This window comes from Tupaia chinensis, unplaced genomic scaffold (genome assembly GCF_000334495.1).
Source record: "Tupaia chinensis unplaced genomic scaffold, TupChi_1.0 Scaffold000012_1, whole genome shotgun sequence".
Lineage (NCBI taxonomy): Eukaryota > Metazoa > Chordata > Mammalia > Scandentia > Tupaiidae > Tupaia > Tupaia belangeri.
The window spans coordinates 1,821,591-1,843,375 of record NW_006159442.1 but is presented as its reverse complement, the minus strand read 5'-3'; the positions used below and the strand labels follow the sequence as shown (position 1 = coordinate 1,843,375).

Below are 21,785 nucleotides of genomic sequence, written 5' to 3'. Positions count from 1 at the left end.
TCCTGCTGTATTCAGTCAATGACCATCCGTGGTTCTTGAGTCTGTCTTTTCTCTGATTCGAGTTGCCTCGTCTGGATGGCGCTTTCCTCAATGCTTTAATGACTGCAGGGTCCTCTGGCCCTAGTTCTGTTGCCCTCAGGTACAGCTGCTCACTGCTGCTAGTGTGATCTGTGCAAAACACCACCTGACCACGCCACTTCCCTCCAGAAGCCACTGGTAGATCGCCCCTCTCTGGGTGTGGTGTGCCACACCCCCGTCTTCAGCTGTTCTCCTGTCCTCCCGTGGATGCACTCTGTGCCCCTGCAATACCCAGCTCTTTCATTTGAGGCCAGGCCAGTCTGTTCCTTGCCTTTTGCTGATACCGTTCCATTTGTCTAGAATGCCATTGACCTCCCTCCTCTCTTTTTACTGGCATAATTTCAGAGTAGCTTTCAAGAGTCAACTCAAGGGGCACCTCTTCTAAGATACGTTGTTTGTCATTGAAGTTATCATTACAGTTAGGACATTGTCTTAGACTGTGTACGTACTTAGGTATCTCTGGCTTCCTCTGTCCTGGCTTGTCCTTGAGGGGAGCGATTGTGCTTGATTAACAGATAGTTTGCCTTTGAAATGGGCCCCAGTTCTACCTATTCTAAATCAGTACATCTCGGACTTGAGAATTGCATGGAGGGCTTGTTGAACACGTTGCTGGGCCTGGTCCCAAGTTTCCGATGCCACAGCTCTAGGGTCGGGACTGAGAACTACCATTTCCAACCAGGCCCCAGTGCTGCTGGTAGTCTGGATCCCTACTTCGAGAATCACTGCTGCCAACATCACGACTGCAGCTGGTCTGCATTGTCCCCCTACGTGTTTCAGAGACTGTGATCATGAATAGGGAGTGAGCCTGCGTGAACCTGTGTGGAAGACCTAGAACCCATGACACGAGGGTGACGAGCTCCACCTCCTTTGCTGGGCAGGATCGATTTATTAAGTCTCCCCGCTGTTCTATCCTTGTGGCCTGGTGGCTGAGAGGCCGCCATGCCGGGTCCAGGCATGGAAGGTCCCTGCGTATTTAGGGTCTAGTGACCAGTATTTATCAGCGACCAGAGAGGCCAGCTCCTCCTGGCAGCAGGGGTGAGCAAGGACACATCCTCCTTCATGCATTCACTTGACTCCGTCCTAGGCCACATTCACCCAGACCCCGAGGGGCCTCTGGCTTGCCTGACTTACCAGGTCACCAGTTTCTTGTTCGTTCAGTGAAGAGTAGATTCTGTCCTCCATGCTGAAGGCTTCTCCTGTCATCAAGTCCTAGACTGTTTCCTGCCATCTCTCACCTTCCTTCTGACTTATTCTTGCCTCCTTCTTTATTTTTTCTTTTTAAGATACTGAAAAGTATGTAAAACACAAGTAAATAGTAGACGGGTATTCTTAAGTAAACATATGTAACTGCCACTCAGGCCAAGCACGTTGGCTGTGCTCCGGAACAGCCCCCATGGCCTCCCGTGGCCACTGGCCTCCCTCCTTCCCTCCTTCTTTTAGAAGTAAACTCCAGCTTCATTTATTAAAGGTTTGGGTCAACAGGTGGCACAGTGTTTGAGGGTGCTGGACTCCCATATGGCTGACTGTGGTTCGAGGCCCGGACCTGGTGGCTTGCTTTCTCACTCCGTACCCCTCCCATCTCTCTCTCTCATTCTATCCCTCTTTGGGCAAATTAAAAATAAATAAATAAATAAATAAATAAAGTTAAATAAAATACTTATTAAAAAGTTTTATTTATTTACTTCTTCCATGAAAGCGCAGGAGAGAGGGAGGGATAGAGAAAGAGAGAGAGAGAGAGAGAGAGAGAGAGAGAGAAACGAGAACTCCCAACAGGATTGCCACCCCAGGACCCACCCATAGTCTCAGCCAGCCTGGACCATGGGCACACACATGCACTGGCATGCTCAGGGAGGTCCTGGGATCTGAACCCAGGACCTGTTCCACGTGGGGCCAGTTGTATTGCTACTGTGCCGTTGCCTACCCCCCCCCATTTTTATAGCAATAACTCCCTTGATTTTCTGTCTCGCCTTCCAAACACGTGTCTCTAAGTGCTGTAGTTTAATTTTGCATGTTTTTGAACTTTGTGTATCGATGGAACCATACAGTGTGTATTTGTGTGTGTCTCAATATCTCGATGCAAAGATATTTTAAAAATGGGCCCATATTGTTGCGTACAGAAATGGCTCAGTACTTGGCTGCATGGAATCCCATCTTTTCCACTATGCTCTGTTCATGATTTGTTTTCATTCACCATTCCTCAGCCTTTAGGATAATCATACATTTTTTAAAAGTCTTGACTGTCATGGTATAATGACCATAAGAAAATCAAGTAACTTACGTATTTGCTTTATATATACACTGATAGAAAGAATGAAATCATACGCATATCTTTTAAAAGTAATACAGGCATGGGACTAGCAGATGGTGTAATGGTCACATTGCTGGACTCCCACATAGTGGACTGTGGTTCACATCCCAGACCCAGTGGCTTAAAACTCACACTGGGCGTGTGCACATGCATGCCCAAAAGGGCATGAGGAGAAGGGGTGGTGGCGTGGCCAACTCCCAAGGGGGTGATTTTTCGCTTTCTGTTTCTCTGTGTCTCTTTGTCTCTCTGGCCAGTGCACACACTGTAAAGTAAAACTCTCTCTCTCTCAAAAAAAAAAAAAAAAAAGGTAATCTCTGCAGAGGAATACGATTATAAATGGGCACAGAGTGAACATGAAGTCTTCCTCTCTGCCTTGTTCCGCAGTTCCGCAGTTCCTTTTTCCAGAAAGACAGTGCTATTATCAGTTCCTCTTACGTCTTTCCAGGTATACGCACACACTCCTTGTGCAAATAATAATAGCCCGCAGCATGTCATTTCTCCCATGCCCGAGGAATACGTGAAGATCCCTTGTGTGGGGGAAACTGCTCAGTGGTGCGTGGTTGTGTTCAGTTCCAGTCTGGCCAAATTGCTCTCCCAAGGGGCTTCCTCAGAGGGCATGCCTTCTCTACTCTCTTTCAACCCAGGGTATCATCAGACTCTTTACTCTTCGTTTATTTATTTTTTTTAGGTTTTCGCCTTAGAGTGCATGCAATCAGTGGAGAGAGAAAGAGTGAGAGGAGAAGGAAAGTAAGAAATCACTCCCCTCTGCGGGGCTGGGCATGCCACAATTCCTTCTTCTCCTTTCTCCTCTTGGGATTTTGGGTACACACACATGTGTGCACCTGGCATGATTTTTAAACCAGGTCTGGAACTGGAACTGTGGTTGGCCGTGTGGGAGTTCAGCACCTTAATCACCATGCCACCTTCTGGCTCAATTCTTCATTCTTTGTAGGATAAAAATTGGCACCTCAATGAAGAATTGTATTTCTCTTTTATGAACTTTGGTAGCTTTTCCTGTATCTAAAACCATTTACATTTCTCTTTGTGTGAACTATTTGGGTTCCTTATGCACTTCTCAACTTTTTTTGCTTATTTTTGTTTGTTTTTTGTTGTTGTTGTTTTTCTTTTCTGATGTTAAACTTTGGCCCCTTTCACTGTCCTGGCTTGCTGGGGTTTGTATCAGCCAATGCTACTGGAGCCCACAGTGAGAGGGTGAAGCAGACATCCTCTTCCAGATGGCAAGGATCAAAGGGCCTGGTGATCGTGGGGACATCCTGGATAGCACGTAGCAGTGTTTATCTGGATTGATGACACAAACACTGACCAGACTTGGGATGATTCGGAGGCCCATGAGGCTGATGTTAAATGCATCTCTAGACCCGTGCATTGAAGGTTTTTGTCGGTACAAACGTGTTAGTTATCTTTCCAGCTCTTAAGTAAAGAACTATATGGTGGTGGCTGTGTATTTTTCCTGCTCAATTTAGCATTTCTTCTATTTTCTGTCAGTCTTTCCATTCTAGGAAATGGGAGAAGATGCCTACTTTTTCCTGTGAGTCAGCCATGTCCAGTAATCTCTGTGTTCCAAATGGACACTTAATGTGTGTGCTCATACAGGGGAAATACCTCCAGGTGCTGTGTGCTGCCCTAAGGGCGTGTCTTTAAGGCCATGTTTCCTAAACCACGTTCATAGATGTCTTAGAGGTTTTTTACAAAGTGCCTGTGGCCATATTAGTTTTTAAAAAGCTGGTTTAAATAGAACATGTTTCTTTACTACAAGACTTCTCAGAGCTTGTAGTGTACCAGTGAGTTCACTGAGTGTCCAAGAGTGGGGAGAGGATATTGTCTTTTGGAAATGCACTTGACCACAGAACAGCGTTTTCATGGTTTTTGTGGTCTCTGATTGAAATACTGCTCAAGCAGTTAGTTCCAAACCCAGGGAAGAATCTGGAGAAGATGTCAATTTGTTTCCCCACTGATTTGTCTGAATTAGGTCAAACGAGGAGCATTACTGAAAATGGGGTTATCGATTTCTGAAATGAAGCAGAAATGCTCTGATGGTTAAATCATGGATGAAGACGTGCTGGTTACTTTCTCCACGCTCCCCAAGGTGTTATCAGAAGTGTAAAATGAGGAGCCGCAGGTCATTTCTGGCAACCCCTCGCTGCTCCTGCCTCAGGTCGGGCTCCAGGCATTGTCTGCAGCATCCAGATACAAATGGACTGGGGATAAAGATGCAGTGCTGGGAGCAGAAGGAGCAGCCAGTGGCTGGGGGCTTATCTGAAGCGAAGTTAAAGAGCTCCATGGGAGGCGAGAGGAGCAGGGTGGCAAGGCTCATTATATCCAGCTCATGGACAGGGCAGCTTATTCTTTCCTCTCGAGTATTTATGAGATTGACTTTTGTCCCTTATCATTGGCCTTTTGCTATATTTTCTAGGGGGTAAAAATCTAGAAAATGAGTCATTTTTAAAAAATGGAAAGTGCAGCAGTAACACAACCCTGTGTGAGGACGACACCACATGGGGAGGTTCTGCGTTTGCGTCCAGAGACCTCCCTGAACACACTGGGTGGGCCCATGCCCATGATCCAGGGCTACAGCTAGGTGTGGGGGATAAATAAATGAAATACCATAATGTCAAAAGTACAGTATCTTTAATTTTATCATTGAATTTCTTAACCAAAAAATGACTATGCCACACTAGTTATTGATTTCCTCTCTCTGGCTGTGTGGAGTCAGGGGTCCATCAGAACCTGGTCAAAACCAAAAAATGACTATGCCACACTAGTTGTTGATTTCCTCTCTCTGGCGGTGTGGAGTCAGGGGTCCATCAGAACCTGGTCCACCCATGTGTGTGTGTTACCCAAGGAAGCTGATAAACCGGACACTCTTGAAGAACCTAATGCCAAGAGGGGCGCTGGGTCTCTTCCTAATTTATAGGATCCTTGTCTAGCGCTTCTGTAACTATGGCATGAGGGAGGTCTATGTCTTCCTGGTCAGAGGCCAAGCAGCCCTGACCCTGGGGCAGCAGCGGGGAGGTGGAGCCTCCAAGTCCTCTCACTAGCAGAGTGGTGCTTACAGGGGTTTGAAGCCAAAATCATTGAGGAACATGTAGTTTCTAGAGCAAGGAGGATGGAGAAGCAGGACTTGGAACTCAGATGGCCAGAGTTTGTGTTCCAAATCTTCTCTTTTTTTTTTTTTTTTTTTTGAGGGATTTTTCCTATAGGGTGCATGTGCTCACCAGAGAGACAGACATAGAGAGACAGAAAGTGAGAAATCACCCCCAAGGGTACAATTCCTCATCCTCCAGTCTCCTCTTAGGATTTTGGGCACACATACACACATGTCCAGCATGCGTTTAAGCCACTGGGTCTGGGATTTGAACCATGGTCGACGACATGGATGTCCAATAACGTAACCATTACGCCATCTGCTGATCCCAGGTTCTGAATCTTCTACCCACTGGTTATGTTACTGATGCTCCCTGTGTCTCAGTTTGCCCAGCTGTCCCACTGATATACTAACTACTTAGCAGATTCTGGCCCGTAGTGAGCACAGAACCAAGTGAGCTGTGGAGCTACACAACACAGAATGGTAGACATCAAGAGTGGATGGACAAAGACAGAACAGGGTTTGGGGTGTGTGGAAATCTCTTTTCTCACTGGATGCAGCCTGCCTCCTGGTGGTCATCTCCCTTTTGGAAAGTGCCATCTGCCTGCATTTCCATAGGGTGCTGGGCAACTCCTATTGGCCATCCATTGAGCTAGAAAGGAATCAAGCCAGGGATAAGCCACAGCTCATTTGTGACTTTCACCTTTCCATTCTCGTGTCAGGTATTTTTTGATGCCAAACACTGGGAGGACCCACGAGGGATATAGGGACAAACTCGGTGTGCTTTCAGTCTCCACCAAGAGATAGTCTGGAAAGAAGAGGGCGTGGGCATCAGTGATCGTGGTGTGGAGCAGTAGCAGTCATTGCTGTCCCCTGGCTGCCTTGGTCAGGATGTAGAACAAGGGCATGGGAGAGAAGGCTGATTCTGTCTCCCCTTCTGAGGACGTACTCATTTAAACCTTAAGGTCAGGGTCAGTGCTTACTCTGTAGGAACTGTGTAGTGTCCCAACACAGAGGGACTGCTTATAGAGGAGAGGATAAGAACTGTGTGTGTACACATGTGCTCATGTGAAGTACATGCAATAAACTTTGAAAGACCACAGACATGGGTCATCATGGTGAAGCAGTTTCTAACACAGAATGATGATCAGAACTCAAAAATGTTGAATTCATCCTTGATGCCCTTTTCCTTTGATGTATTCATTTGCTAAATAGTTAATGCAATAAAAAATTTACAAAGTAAATGAGAGTGAAAAATAATCTAACTTAATTTAGCTATGACCTTCTGGAACCCTAAGGTTTTGGTTAGGGTCATATTTAGATCACTATTTTAAAATTCTAATGTTCCGTAAACACGTGGTCACTTTTTGTTAGTTATCTAGGGTTTGCTGTGACAAAGGAACAAAAACTGGGTAGCTTAACCAACAGCAGTGTACGGTCTCACAGTTCTGGAGGCTGGAAAGTCCAAAATCCAGCTATCAGCAGGGTTGATTCCTTCCGAGGACTGGGAGGAGAAGGGTTGTTCCAGTGCTTTCATCTTACAGACATCACTCTTCTTCCTGTGACTTCACGTCTTCATCCTTCTTTGTCCCAATTTCCCTTTTTTATAAGGATATCACTTGTAATAGACTGGGATCCACTCTAATGGCTATATTTTACTTTGACTCCATCTGCAATGACCAACTAAGGTTCTCTTCTGAGGTGTGGGAGTGGTTAGATTTCCACAGATGAATCTGGGGCGGTCCTACCGGCTATATTTTACCTTGACTCCATCTGCAATGACCTTGTTTCCAACTAAGGTTCTCTTCTGAGGTGTGGGAGTGGTTAGATTTCCACAGATGAATCTGGGGCGGTCCTACCAGGGAATGGAAATCTCTTTTCCCATTCACTCCTAACAGCTTGCTAATTTTCTACTTACAGACTTTTCTGTTTTTTCTTTTTTATAGAATGCACATGGCAAGTCAAAGCAAATGATCGAAAGTTCCACGAACAACCTCATTTTATGAACACAAAGTTCTTTTGTATTAAGGAAAGCAAGTATGCGGTAAGTTGATTGCTAAATTATTTTCATTTTCATTTTACTTTTTAATTTTTCTATAGGATGCATGCCCTCACCAGAGAGGGAGAGAGAGAGAAAGAAAGAAATCACTCCCCAGGGAGGATTGGCCACATTGCAATCCCTTCTTGTCCATTCTCTTCTCAGAATTTTGGGCATGCACATGCACACCCAGTGTGATTTTTCAGGCTTCTAGTCTGGGACTTGAACCACACAGGCAGCCATGTGGGAGTGCCTTAACATCCACATCACTGACTGGCCCTGTATTTTTTTTATTAAAGCCTATTTTTTCCTGTCACTGTCATGCTTGCTAGTGTCATTCTGTGCTTGCCTTCTAGATAGCCACTAGCCTGGTACTATAGCTAATCCTTGTCAGTTCTATAGAATGTCTTTTATAATGTTTCTTTATTTCTCCCATAAGTGAGAGAGAAGGGGGACAAGGGAAAACAATCCCAATAGGGTCTTGATACCTGGATCCACCCCCAGTCCTTGGCCAGCCCTGGATCACAGGCAGGTGTGTGTCTGGCATACTCAGGGAAGTTTCCAGGCATGAACCAGGAACCTTTCCACGTAGGTTTGCTTGGCGGAGGGTCATGTTTTATTGTCTGGCCTCTGGAATGTTATTTTGTTGACATTTACCCTGAAGGTGGGTAGGAGTGACTTGAAACAAACAAAAAAACAAAACTATGTAGATTGAAATTCTCCTTCCATGGTGACTTGAAACAAACAAAAAAAAAACCAAAACTATGTAGATTGAAATTCTCCTTCCATATGTGCAAAGGTCTCTTATAAAGTTTTATGGAAGATTATACGATGTCACAGAAACCTTATGGTTGAAAGTAATGAGTTTGAAAGGAATCTTAGTAACTTAGCTCCCCTTCCTCTGCCTGGGATGGATTTGGAGACTTTAAACGTTTTTTCTCCTAAAAAGATGCCATTTCCTTTGAAATGTGATAAACACTTGTAAGTGTGAGCTTGAGTCTTATAAGGGTCTTTGTTTCCTGGGGCTTCCTTAATAAAATCCCATAGCTGGATGGCGAAATACAACAGAATTCTATTGTCTCACAGTTTAGGGGGCCAGAAGTCTGTGCTCAAGGTGTGTAGGGGGCTAGTTCCTTCTGGAGGCTCGGAGGGGAGGATCTGTTCCCTGCCTCTCCCCCAGCTCCTGGTGATTGCTGGAACTTTTTGGTGCTCCTTGGCTTATAGACGATCACACCAGTCTCTGCCTCTGTCTTCACAGGCCTTCTTCCTGTGTGTCTCTCACCTAGCTTCCCTCTTGGAAGGACACCAGCCATTGGATTAGGGCCCGTCCTAATCTCACAAGCATTTATCTTGATTCTATCTGCAGAGAACCTATTTTGGAATGAGCTCCCATTCACAGATATCCGGGTCAGGACTTGAACGTACCTTTTGGGAGGATCCAAATTCAGCCCACCATGCTATCTTTTACTCTTTCTTACACAGTAGCCTCTACTTTTCCCTAACCAAGTGTTTCTTTTCCACTTTGCTTGTGTTGACAGCTGTCTTTGCCTGTTTCTAAGAGGCTCTCATGGGTCACAGAATCTGACAGCAGGGTCCATTTGGTCACAGTCTGATGTCTGTCTCTTGTTACTGTCTCTGACATAAGACTCCAGGTAGTCATTTTGAGGTTTGGCTAGAATTAAAAGCAAATTAGAAACCTCAGCATCTTCCTGATGGACAGATTGTGTCCTTGTGTCACCGTAGGCTTTGGGACTGAGTGATTTTCATGGATGCGCTTACATCATGATAAGTGTGTGGCATCTTTTAGAATGACTTTCTTATTTCTCCCCCACAGGGTAATGCAATTAAAACATACAAGTACAACGCTTTTACCTTTCTACCCATGAATTTGTTTGAGCAGTTTAAAAGAGCAGCCAACTTTTATTTCCTGGTTCTTCTTATCTTACAGGTAATGCCCTTTGATATCTTAAATCTGTTCTGAATTAGGGTGACTCAGTAGCATTTAAATTGAGTACATGCGGCATCATGGGAATAATCTTAATGTTTTCTATTACCATCAGGGTTCTGTGCGTAAGGGGATGGGGCTTCCTACACAGAACCAGCTCAATCCGTGTAAAATGCATGGCGAAAGGGAACAAATGAGGGGATAGTCCAAGTCTGTGTTTTTAAAAATTTTAATTGCATATTGTTGTACGTTAAAATCGAAATCATTGACGTGAATAACATTTAAATCTTCACTTTATGAAATTATTTTTACCTTAACATTAAATTGAGAGCCTAGCAGATTGTGTAGTAGTTAAGGTGTCGAATTCCCACATGGTTCACTGCAGTTCAGCTCCTGGACCTGATGGCTAGAAAATCATGCCAGGTGCATGTGCGTCCAAAATCCCAAAGGGAGAAAGGAGGAGAAGGGATTGCAGTGTGGTCATCCCTCCTGGGGGGTTATTTCTTATTTTCCCTCTCCCTGTCTGTCTTTGTCTCTCTCTGGTGAGTACATGTGGCCTACGGCAAAAATCTTTTTAAAAAATAATATTTTGTTCTGCTTGTCTTTTTTTTTTTTTTTTTAGATGCCTAATTTTCCCCAAGAATATATTTTGGTCATTAATCTCTCTCTCTCTTTCTCTCTTTTTTTCTCAATTGTCAGAGGGCACATGTACTGGCCAGAGAGAGACAGACAGAGAGGGGGAGAGAAAGGAAGAGGGAGAAAGCACCCCACCCTGAATGGGGCATGGTCATGCCATAATCCCTTCTAAGGAAGAGGGAGAAAGCACACCCCGCCCCCCGAATGGGGCATGGTCATGCCATAATCCCTTCTCTTCCGTTTCTCTATTCGTTCAGAATCTTGACAACACATGCACATGTTTCTGGCGTTTTTTTCAAGCTGCTAGGGCCAGGATGTGAACTGTAGCGCCATGTGGGATCCAGTTCCCTCGACCACTAAGCTACAGTTAGCTACTTGACCTTGATCACTAATCTCAAGTAGTTATTTTTGTAAACCAATTTTATATTTTAAAAGACCTATTATTTTCTATGCCAGAGGTCACATGCACTCACCAGAAAGAGGTTGGGGGGGGGGAGTAAAAGAGAGAGAAGACAACCCCCAGTGGGGTGTGGTCACACAGCAGTCCTTTTCCTCCAACTTTCCATCCTGTCAGGGTTTTGCTCATGCCCACACAAATGCCCAGTATAATTAATTTTTAAGTCTAAGGGGCCAGGACTCAAACCATGGTCAATAATGTGGGGTTCAGCTCCCAATGCACAGTGCTTAACCACTGAGTGGGGCCAACCAAAAGACCAATTTATCTTCTAAATTTGTAATTGTGGCAAAAGATTCACTTCCCTGGAGAGCATGACTTGCATCTGTTTAAGAACCACTGAAAACAATGAAAGAAATACTACATATTCTAGTTAGTGCTCAGACCTTTTTTTTTTTTTTTTTTTTTAAGAAGTTTTTGCTAGAGGAAGCATCCTCTTGTCAGAAAGACAGAGAGACAGAAAGCAAGAAATCACTTCCCGGGGGAATGGCCACACTGCAATCCCTTCTCCTCCATTCTCTTCTTGGGATCCTGGGCACGCAAGCACACTAGCCCAGGGCGAGTTTAAGTCACCAGGTCCAGGACTCAAACTGCGGTTGACTACGTGGGAGTCGAGCTACACAGCCATTACGCCAACTGCTGGTCCTGCTCAAATCTTCTTTTAAGATCTGACATGCAGGTTATGAAGGACAGTGTGGCTTTACAACAAGCAGTAGATTTGGAAATCTGTCTTCCCCACTAGGATTCACCCAATAAAGTTTTATAAAAACTGGTAACACGTGTGCCTGGGTGGGGATGGGGTAGGGTGTGTGGAGTGTAGATAAGAGAAAAAGGAGAGAAAATATTGGGGAGAAACAGACACTCAGCAGATCTGGTCAAGTATGAGACCTGCTGACCTGGTGTTAAAGGATCATGCTGTTGCCAAGGGGGCCATGTAGACAGGTGCATATCACGGTCACATCAGCAGATTATAAGGTGATGTTGTGTGCTGAGGTGGCCTCTTTCCCCTTACTTCTAGCAGGGAAGAGGGGAGCTCCTCATTTTCATTATGCAGTGGAAAATGATCTTTCTCTCTCCAGCTGCACCCCAGGGATCTTCTCTAAATGTGCAGCAATTTCAATGATAACAGTAATAGCCTTAGAGAGTACACTTTAGAGGAACTGGCATTGTTACTTCGCGTCATTCTCATACTCTGTGAGGTAGACACTCCCCGTTTTGCAGAGAACTGAAGTGCCCAGTGAGGTGAACATTGTTACTTTGCGTCATTCTCATACTCTGTGAGGTAGACATTCCCCGATTTGCAGAGAACTGAAGTGCCCAGTGAGGTGAAGTAACTTGCTCCAAGCCCCATAACCAACATGTAGCAGAGCAGAACAAGACTGGGTTCCAGGCACTTACCTCTGAAGTATCTCATTTTAACCACTGCATTTGATGGCCAGTGATTTATAGGATGGTTACAAGACATTCTACTAATTTTCTTCCCTATCTTTCATTCACACTTGGAGACTGTCTTAATGGTAGTAGGCCTTTCCACAAGGCCAGCCCCTTTCTTAGCTGGACCAATTGCAATGACTGAAGGAAACACTTTCTCTGAGAGTCCCCCGAAAAGCCTACCTAACTACTAGCTTTCAGAGTCAGCAATACCTAATGCCACCTTTGCCCTTCATGGGACCCTCGGAACTACTGGCTGAGCAGCGGGCTGAGGAGCGACTACTATGTGTTCATTCCCTAACAGCTGAAGAACTAATTCCCATGCCAATCCCCTCCACATGCAAAAAATGGAACAGTTCTCTTTCAGGTATTTTGTTACAAAACCTTCTCTGGGTCTAGCCAAGGCCGTAACTTTAGGAGTCATTGTACTCTGGACTCTGTTCTTAGTGGCCAGAAGCTAGAAAAAAGGAGAAGGCTGGCCAGATGCTATATGGAGATTGATGATGGAGATTGGACTTAGACTGATCAAGCTTAGACTTAGCAGTTGATTACTTGTAAGTTAGACATGCCTTCAAGGACACATAGTCAAGCCTTTTGATCTCTCGTAGGCAATTCCTCAAATCTCTACCCTGGCCTGGTACACAACACTTGTGCCCTTGCTTCTGGTGCTGGGCATCACTGCGATCAAAGACCTAGTGGACGATGTGGTAAGGATTTCTCCTGTAACTTTCCACTCACTGCTTTGAGCTGTGTCACTCTGAAATGATTAAATATTTCTCTTTTTCCTGCTCAAGGCTCGCCATAAAATGGATAAGGAGGTTAACAATAGGACATGTGAAGTCATTAAGGATGGCAGGTACTGTGTCTTTATTAATTTGCCACTTAGTTAAAAGGATGTAATAGATCATGTCAATATGTCTAGACACATCTTTAGATAACTATTACACATATTAGTCTGTCAGTATCTTTGCTGTTTAACACAAAGACATTGCATGCCCTTTACGGCCCCAAGGCCACGTTTGGTTATGGGCGGTTGCCTGGCTGGATTTTGTGTTATCAGCACTTCAGATATTTACACCACTCCTACCTCCACTCTGCTGATGCCATCTCCACTGTTCCAAACCTCTCCTTGGAGATTTCCTCATTTGTCTTTTTTTTTTTAACTTAATTTTAATTTTTATTTATCATGATTATTATTTTAAATTTTCTCTGTAGGGCACATGTGCTCACCAGAGAGAGAGAGAAAGGGAGAGAAAGTGAGAAAGCAAGCCATCAGGCCCAGGACTCAAACCACAGTTGGCCACGTGGGAGTCCAGTGCCTCAGTCACTGCGCCATCTGTTGGCCTTGCTCATTTGTCTTGACACCTTGCTTGGGTTTCTAAAGTAGAGATTTCCTTGTACTTAGAGAGGTTTTTGCTTTCTTCATCTTTATTATGATATGAGTTTTATTAGAATTATTTGTGTAGGTGTCTCCTCTTCTGTCCTGCCTCTAAGTTTCTTAAGGATCCTGTCCTGCCTCCAACAGGCAGAAATTACTCAGTAAATGCTTGTCAAATTAATGTAGCCAGCTGTGACCAAAGCACCTACTCAGAGATCAGTCATGTGTTGTTTTTTTAGCAAGAGCCTCAAGGCAGAACTGCAAATTCAGGTGCTAAAAATAGTGACTCGGGCCCAATTCAAAGAGTCTTTATGTGTAGACATAGAGGAAAATAACCTGATTTCACAGCTACACTTCCACTGTGTCTAATTTTATATAGACTACACCAAGATCTGCAGAGTCTTTTCCCTTGCAAACACATGGATTTTGTTTCAAAAGTATCTTTCAAATCACTTAGAATCCAAATTGTGCCTGGTGGAGAGACTCCTAGCCAGCCCACACAACTCTGGTTAGCCCACAATGTGGCTAATTACACTAGTAAGAGTGACCCCGAGAGCAGAATAGTGGTTATCAGAGGCTAGGAAGAGCAAGGGAGTGGGAAGATAGGGAGGTGTTGGTTAATGAATACAAAATTACAGTTGGGTGAGACGAAGAAGTTCTAGTGTTGAACAGCATAGTAGGGTGACTATAGTTAATAATTTGCTGTATATTTCAAAAAAATAAACAGAACATAGATTTTGTATGTTCCCAACACAAAATAGTGATAAATGTTTGATGTGATGGATAAATGAATTGCCCTGATTTGATCATTACATATTATATCTATGTATTGAAAAATCATATTGTATAGCTGTTAAGTATCAATTAAAAATAATATTTTTTAAAGATTAAGATAATAAAGAAGAGTAGCTCTGGATTGAATTGGGAGGTTGGGGGCATGTATCCAGCAGGGCAGGGTTTGTGGCCCCAGCAGTCCCCATTGTGGGGTTGAACCTGCAGGAATTTGGGCATTAATGGTGGACATAGGGATCTCAGGGGAAACTGGAAGGAAGAGGCCAGGAAGAGGCCAATGAACTTGCCTTTAATACCCCAAAGAGCTGTGACAAGAGGGGACTAGTGTGTCCATTTGTAATTTGAGACTTGTGCAGATTTCTCATCCGCAATTTTAGAAATATTGAAAGGTAAACTAACCCCCATTTCATTTATTCAAAGATAAACCAGATTTTTTTTAAAATCCTGGAGTTAGGAATTGTGAATTAAATTCTCATAAAAATAGGGAAACTAGAAACTAAGCATACAAAGGTATATATTTTAAATCTTTATAAATGAATGGGAGACAGAGTCCAGGTTGAACACCCCTAATCTGAAGATCTGAAGTCTGGAATACTTCGAAATTTGAAACTTTTCAAGCACTGCATGACCCCCACAAGTAGAAAATTTCACACCAGACTTTATGGAATGGATCACAATCAAAACATTACAATACAAAAGTATTGTATAAAATTACTTTCAGCCTCTATGTATAAGGTATATATGAAAGATAAAAGAATTTTGTGTTTCAACAAGGGCCCTATCTCCAGATATCTCATTGTTTATGTACAAATATTCCAACCTCCCAAAAAAGTCCAAAATCTGAAATCTTTAAGGACCCATTTTGAACAAGGAATATTCAACCTGTAATTAGATATCTACCTCCAAATAACAACAACAACAACAATAATAATAATGTTTAATAGTTATGGTAGGTTTGGGACCAGCAGTTAGCGTAATGGCTATGTTGCTAAACTCACATGTAGTCGATCATGGTTCGAGTCCCAGACCCGGTGACTTAAAACTCACGCTGGCGCTTGTGCCCGTGTGCCCAAGATCCCAAGAGGAGAATGGAGGAGAAGGGATTGTGGCATGGCTATCCTCCCTGGGGTGTGATTTCTTGCTTTCTGTCTTTCTGTCTCTCTCTGTCTTTCTGGCGAGCGCACACACCCTATGGCAAAAAAACTCTCCAAAAAAAAATAAATAAATAAGTAGTATGGTAGGTTCATAATTTCCATTACGTATATCTTTTCTATATGTGAAAATCTTTTTTCTATTACTGTTATTTTTCTTTTTTTACATTTTTGCCTTAGGGCATGTGTGCTCATGGGAGAGACAGGGAAAGTGAGAAGCAGGGAATGGCCGTGCCACAACCCCTTCTTCATTCATCTCTCAGAACCCTAGGCATGCACGCATACGCCCCATGTATCTCCTAAGACACCAGGTCCAAGACTTGAATCAGGAAGTTAGCCATGTGGAAGTCCGTGCCACCTGCTGGCCCCTATATGTGAAAATCTTTAAAACAGTACTATAGTTTAAAACTCTTCAAAATGTTGATATGTTAAAAATTTATGTGGGGGACCAGCAGTTGGCATAATGGCTATGTTGCTGGACTCCCATGTAGTCTCAAAAAAAGAAAAAAAAAAGATCTGGGAGGACTGGTCCTACAGTGTAGCAGTTAAACACAGTGCATCAGAAGCCAACCTCACTTGTGACCATGGTTCAAATCCCATCACTTGTGGCTTGAAAAACATGCCAGGCATCCCCCAAATCCTGATGAGATGTGCAACTGCAGGAAAAGAGATTGCAGTAAACTCACACCCCATTAGGCAGTGTTTTCTCTCGTCTCTCTCTCTCTCACGCACATCCCCTCTGACAAAAAAAAGACTTTATTTTTGGAGAGGTTTTTGCTATAGGGCGCGTGCACTCGCCAGAAAGACAGAGACAGAGTGACAGAAAGTGAGAAAGCCCCCCCCACATGGCCACACTGCAATCCCTTCTCCTCCATTCTCCTCTCAGGATTTTGGGCACACATGCACACGTGCCTGATGTGAGTTTAAGCCACCAGGTCCTGGATTCGAACCACGGACAACTACATGGGAGTCTAGTGATGTAGCCATTAAGCAATCTGCTGGTCCCAGAAAAAAACTTTTTTAATAATACAGAAATTTAAATGGATGTTTCCTATGGAATTTAGTATCAAAAGTGTTCATCTTTTAATTTTATTGTACATCATATTAGTATCTTTATCCACCTTCTTGTAAAAATGGTACATACTCAGTAATAAGATAACTTAAATAGTAGAGAGTAGGGAAGAACTAAAGCCCCCTGAGAACTCAGAGTGGCCCAGGAGGGAGCCATGTTATATTCCCGTCCTGGGACTAGCTCCACCTTGGTCTGTTTGTGTGTTGCTAGAACAGAATACCTTGGGCTGGGTAATACATAAAGAAATGAAAGTTCTTTGGCTCACAGTTCTGGGGTCTGGAAAGAACACATCAGAGTCATTGCTATTATCGTTGCTCCTTTAGAGGATTGTATGGTTCTTGTGACTCTTTTTGTTTTTTTAAGAATTGTTTTATTTAACTTTATTTATTTATTTTAATTTGACCAGAGAGGGACAGAGAAAGAGAGAAAGAAAGTAAGAAAGCAAGCCACCAGGTCCAGGATTCGAACTGCAGTTGGCCATGTGGGAGTCCAGCACCCTTAACCACTATACCACCTGCTTGCCCCTCTCATGACTCTCAATATGGCTACTTCATTAAAAGAGAGAGCTATTAGCAAACATTTTCTCTTTGATTCATACATTTTCCAGAACCATTGACTTCCAGAAAAAAATGCTAATCTCCTTTCCTGTAACTTAGAAAACCAATAAGCTCTCATTATTTTTTAATACTCAGGTTCAAAATTACCAAGTGGAAAGAAATTCAAGTTGGAGATGTCATTCGTCTGAAAAAAAATGATTTTATTCCAGTAAGTGAACAAGCTCTGCTTCTCTTGTCCCTAGTTCTGACTCTGCCCCTCCCGCCCCCACCTTAGTGCTCCATTTCACCCCAGGGGCCTCTACGTGACCAGTGTGTTTTGTTCTGGACAGGCTGACATCCTGCTGCTGTCCAGCTCCGAACCAAACAGCCTCTGCTATGTGGAAACAGCCGAACTAGATGGGTAAGGCTAGGTACATTCATGAGGTTGAAATCTTTACTTCCTGCCAAAAAGTCCTGGGATCTGGTCTCACCTCTGCTACTGGCAGGCTATCCAACAGTGTCCCTGATGAAGTGACCTCTCCCTTTGTCCCCTATGTATTAAGTGCAGCTTTTAATATCAGCCCTTTTCCACCTCTCGGGAAGGGAAAAGGATCAAACAGGAGAGTGTGTGCCTGAGCCCTTTATAAACTGCTGTGCAGAAATGTGAGGGGACTTCAGAACATCTGCAATGGGGTCAGCAGGTGGTGTGGTGGTTAAGGTGCTGAACTCCCACATGGCTGACCATGTTCAAGTCCTAGACTTGGCAACCTGCTTTCTCACTTTCCCTTTCTCTCTATATCTTTATTGGGTCAAATTAAAAAATAATATATACAACTAAGTGAATAATTCTTTTAAAAATAACAAATGAAAGTAAATATTTTTTTAAATATCTGCAGAAAAATGTAAAGTATGAGGTTTCTTTTGTGTGAGAACAAATTTTTGAAATTCATGCATAGTTTTTTCACAATACGTGTTTTCAATAAACTTTTTGAAGATCTTTTATATGAATGACTATATTATTATGTTTCAGAGGAAAAAAAAGATTTTTAAAGTTTTGACAGTAGGCAATTTTGAATTTTCCCTTTGTTGGTTTTGTTATCATGCTACCATTTAGAATAAAGGTGTGGGGCCAGCAGGTAGCATTGTGGTTAAGGTGCTGGAATTCCCACATGGCCGGCCATGGTTCGGGTCCTGGACCTGGCGGCTTGCTTTCTCACTCTCACTCTCTCTCTCTCTCTGTCTTCCTCTGCCAAAATTCATGTGAAAAAAATAATATTAACAACAATAATAATAATAAATAAATATTTCTTTAAAAAAAAAAGTGTGTTTGTCACTGGTTTCCAGTGCATTTATCCAGTGCTTACGGGTTGCAGGCACATTACATAGTAGCTCATTTAATCCTCTCAACAGTCCTTTGAGTTATCCTTAAAATCTTTAAAACAGAGGATTGTAGTTTAAAACTTAACTCCTGGGGTTGGCAGGTGGCATGTACAAGGTGGTTAAGGCACTGGATTCCCACGTGTCTAACCACTGGACCTGGTGGCTCACTTGTTTGCGCTCTCGCTCGCTCTCTGTCCCTATCTCTCTGTCCCTATCTGGCCAAATTGAAATAAATAAATAAATGTTAAATAAAGTAATTCTTTAAAAAACAAAAACTTGAATACTGACCTGATAGAAACTTAAATAGCAAAGATGGCCATCCTTTTGACTAGTTTTCAGTGCGTTTATTGAGTGCTTACCAAGTCACAGGCAGGTTACATATTAGCTCATTTAATCCTCACAACGGCCCTGAGAGTTGAGCCTTATTTCCTCTCTGAAGCCTAAGAGGTGACATAGCCTAGCCAAGACCACACAACAAGCAGCCAGATTGGGACCCCCCTCCCTGAGCTCCCTGTTCTCAGCTCCTGGACGTGGATTCATTGCTTCTGGGAGAGCCAAAATCACAGGAGTGAAAGCTAGTCTTATTTTTTGCTTTGTAGATCAGACATTTGCCTGTTCAGTCTTAACTATAAAACAGCAATTTTTCCCATGAGTGAGAGATTCTAAAGCGTTATGAAGACATAAAATCCCAACTTACCCTATCGAAGAAGAATTAAGGAAGTTGAGAACCACTGTTCAAAAGTAATGTATGGAGATTCCCAAGTGTGTGTTCATGAATCCTGTAAGAGGCCACCCATTATCTTAAGGGCCTTGCTCTTAAGAGCACGTCTCAGCCTGCCCCTCCTGGGCATGTCCATGCAGAGAGCCTGTCCCTGGTACTGGGCAAGGCATGCCAAGTATCAGAGGTGGGGCTACTACTTCCTTTCCTCAATCAGGTTATCTTTCAAAAACATGATATCCAGTTATTCACTCTGAAAACATTTAAGTTGATAGAGGCTAGACAGAATTTCTGTGACAAGTATGTTTTACTTTTTTTGGCCTTTTTTGTTTCTTGTTGTTATTGGTTGTTTTTGAGATTTTTGCTATTGGGCACGTGCGCTCACCAAAGAGACTGAAAGAGACAGAGAGAAAGCGAGAAATCCCCCCTCCCGGGGGGAATAGCCATACTGCAATCCCTTCTCCATCCTCCTTCCAGGATTATAGGCACACATGTACATGTACCAAGTGTGAGTTTCAAGCCTCTAAGTCTGGGATTCGAGCCATGGTTGACCATGTGGGAGTTCAACACCTTAGCCAGTATATCACCTGCTGACCTGTGACAGGTATGTTTTAAATAACCACTGTAGCATGATTAAAAATTAGAAGCTATCATTTTAATCAGCAGTTTGGTAGTCCAGGCTGGTTAAGTTAATAAGCAGAAGGCTTGCAGGTACCCCTGTCCTAAACTTCATGAACCTTCTAGCAATTAAAAAAAAAGAAAAAGAAAAGGAAAGAAAGCAAGCAAGAAAGAAAAGAAAGCAAAAGCTAACTATCAGGTCATCAGAAAAGTTATGACACATTTCTGCATATACCAACTTGGAAATAGATGTCGTGACTTTTCCGATGACCCAGTATTTAGCATTTACTTCCAGGTATGCCTCATGTCATTTGGTGTTATTTTCTTTCTATTCTCTCTCAAACTCCAAAATTGGTTTTATTTTTTTTTCTCCTTCCTTTTAGAGAAACCAATTTAAAATTCAAAATGGCCCTTGAAATCACACATCAGCATCTCCAAAAAGAAGATACATTGGCAAAATTCGATGGTTTGTACAAATCCTGTCTGTCTTTGTTTTAAACTTTAGCTCCGTGTCTCAGTTCCTACAGAGTAAAGCCAGAAAATCTTTAATAGGTGATTAATTGTGCAACTCATGTCTTTTTAAAGGTTTTATTGAATGCGAAGAACCCAATAACCGACTAGATAAGTTCGCAGGCACATTACTTTGGAGAAACACAAGATTCCCTTTAGATGCTGATAAAATTTTGTTACGTGGCTGTGTAATTAGGAATACCGATATCTGCCATGGACTGGTCATTTTCGCAGGTACTTTTGAAGTTTCTTGGGAAATTGAACTGCTGGGAGCTTTAAAGATTAAGAGTGAAGGAATTGCTTTTCTGTCCTTTCTTCATCGAGATCAGAAGGAGAGTGTTTTTATTGATAGGCTAATGTATTGATTTTCTCAGTCATTGATCACATCTAATTTTTCCATTTTTAGGTGCTGACACTAAAATAATGAAGAATAGTGGGAAAACCAAATTTAAAAGAACTAAAATTGATTACTTGATGAACTACATGGTTTACACGGTATTTATTTTCCATTTTAATAGATGAGAGGTTGCTTTGTCTTTTGCTCTAATTTGTTGTATGTTTTATTTTTTCTTTTTTTTGGAGAGGTTTTCGCTACAGGGCACGTGCGCTCGTCAGACAGAGAGAGACATAGAGACAGAAAGCGAGAAATCACCCCCCAGGGGGGATGGTCACGCCGCAATCCCTTCTCCTCCCATCTCTTCTCGGGATCTTTGGCACACACGCACACGTGCCTGGCGTGAGTTTTAAACCACCGGGTCCGGGACGCGAACCGCGGTCGACTATGTGGGAGTCCAGCGACATAGCCGTTACGCTAACTGCTGGTTCCCAAATATTTGTTGTGTTTTTCTAATGCAAAGAAATCTTCCCAAGGTCAGTCAGGTGGCATGATGGTTAAGGCAGCTGGATCTTACATGGCCAACTGTGTGGTTCAAGTCCTAAATCTGGCAGTGTGAAAACACGCTGGGCATGTGTGCGTGCATGTCCACAATACTGAGCAGAGAAGGGAAGAGAAAGGACTGCGCATGTGCATCCTGTGTGCTTTCTCACTTTCTCTTTCTCCATCTCTCTGGCAAGCACATGTCCTTATAGCAAATTTTAAAAAAGAAAAAGGAGGAGGAGAAGGAGCAGGAGCAAAAGGAGAAGAAATCTTCTTTAAGTTTAGTAGAAAAATACTTGGGTGCTCTAAGATCGAATGGGAGCAAAAGGAATTCCTGAGTGTTTGGGTGACTAGAGTGACCAGTTGGGAAACCAGTTAATCCTAGGTAAGCTGTTAAGGCTGAGCTTCTGAAGTCAACGAAGGATTGATTTTACTGCCGTTAGTTTCCCATGAGGATAGTTTTCTCAGAAGCAAACCTTACCCCACTTCCCAACATACACTATCTAAATCCAAGTAGAAAAGGGTCCCCAAGAGGGACCAGCAGTTAGCGTAATGACTATGTCGCTGGACTCCCATGTAGTTGACCATGGTTTGCGTCCCGGACCCGGTGGCTTAAAACTCATGCCGGGCGTGTGTGCATGCGTGCCCAAGATCCTGAGAGGAGAACAGAGGAGAAGGGATTGCAGCATGGCCATCCCCCCTAGGGGGTGATTTCTCACTTTCTGTCTCTCTGTCTCTGTCTGTCTGGCGAGCACAC

The 21,785-nt window shown here is 43.1% G+C and overlaps 1 protein-coding gene across 3 annotated transcripts in view; it reads left to right on the top strand.

The window, feature by feature from the left end:
* Positions 1-21,785, top strand: part of ATP8B1 (ATPase phospholipid transporting 8B1) — a 158,898-nt gene that overhangs the window by 85,120 nt on the left and 51,993 nt on the right. For 2 of the 3 annotated variants that reach the window (XM_006139916.3, XM_027768099.1), the window contains exons 3-11: positions 7,439-7,536; positions 9,365-9,478; positions 12,605-12,703; positions 12,791-12,852; positions 17,082-17,154; positions 17,276-17,346; positions 20,025-20,107; positions 20,227-20,385; positions 20,558-20,646. In XM_006139916.3, coding sequence (XP_006139978.1) covers positions 7,439-7,536; positions 9,365-9,478; positions 12,605-12,703; positions 12,791-12,852; positions 17,082-17,154; positions 17,276-17,346; positions 20,025-20,107; positions 20,227-20,385; positions 20,558-20,646 — 848 coding nt within the window. The remainder of the gene's footprint in view (positions 1-7,438; positions 7,537-9,364; positions 9,479-12,604; positions 12,704-12,790; positions 12,853-17,081; positions 17,155-17,275; positions 17,347-20,024; positions 20,108-20,226; positions 20,386-20,557; positions 20,647-21,785) is intronic. The other variant, XM_027768129.1, reaches the window with a different exon arrangement.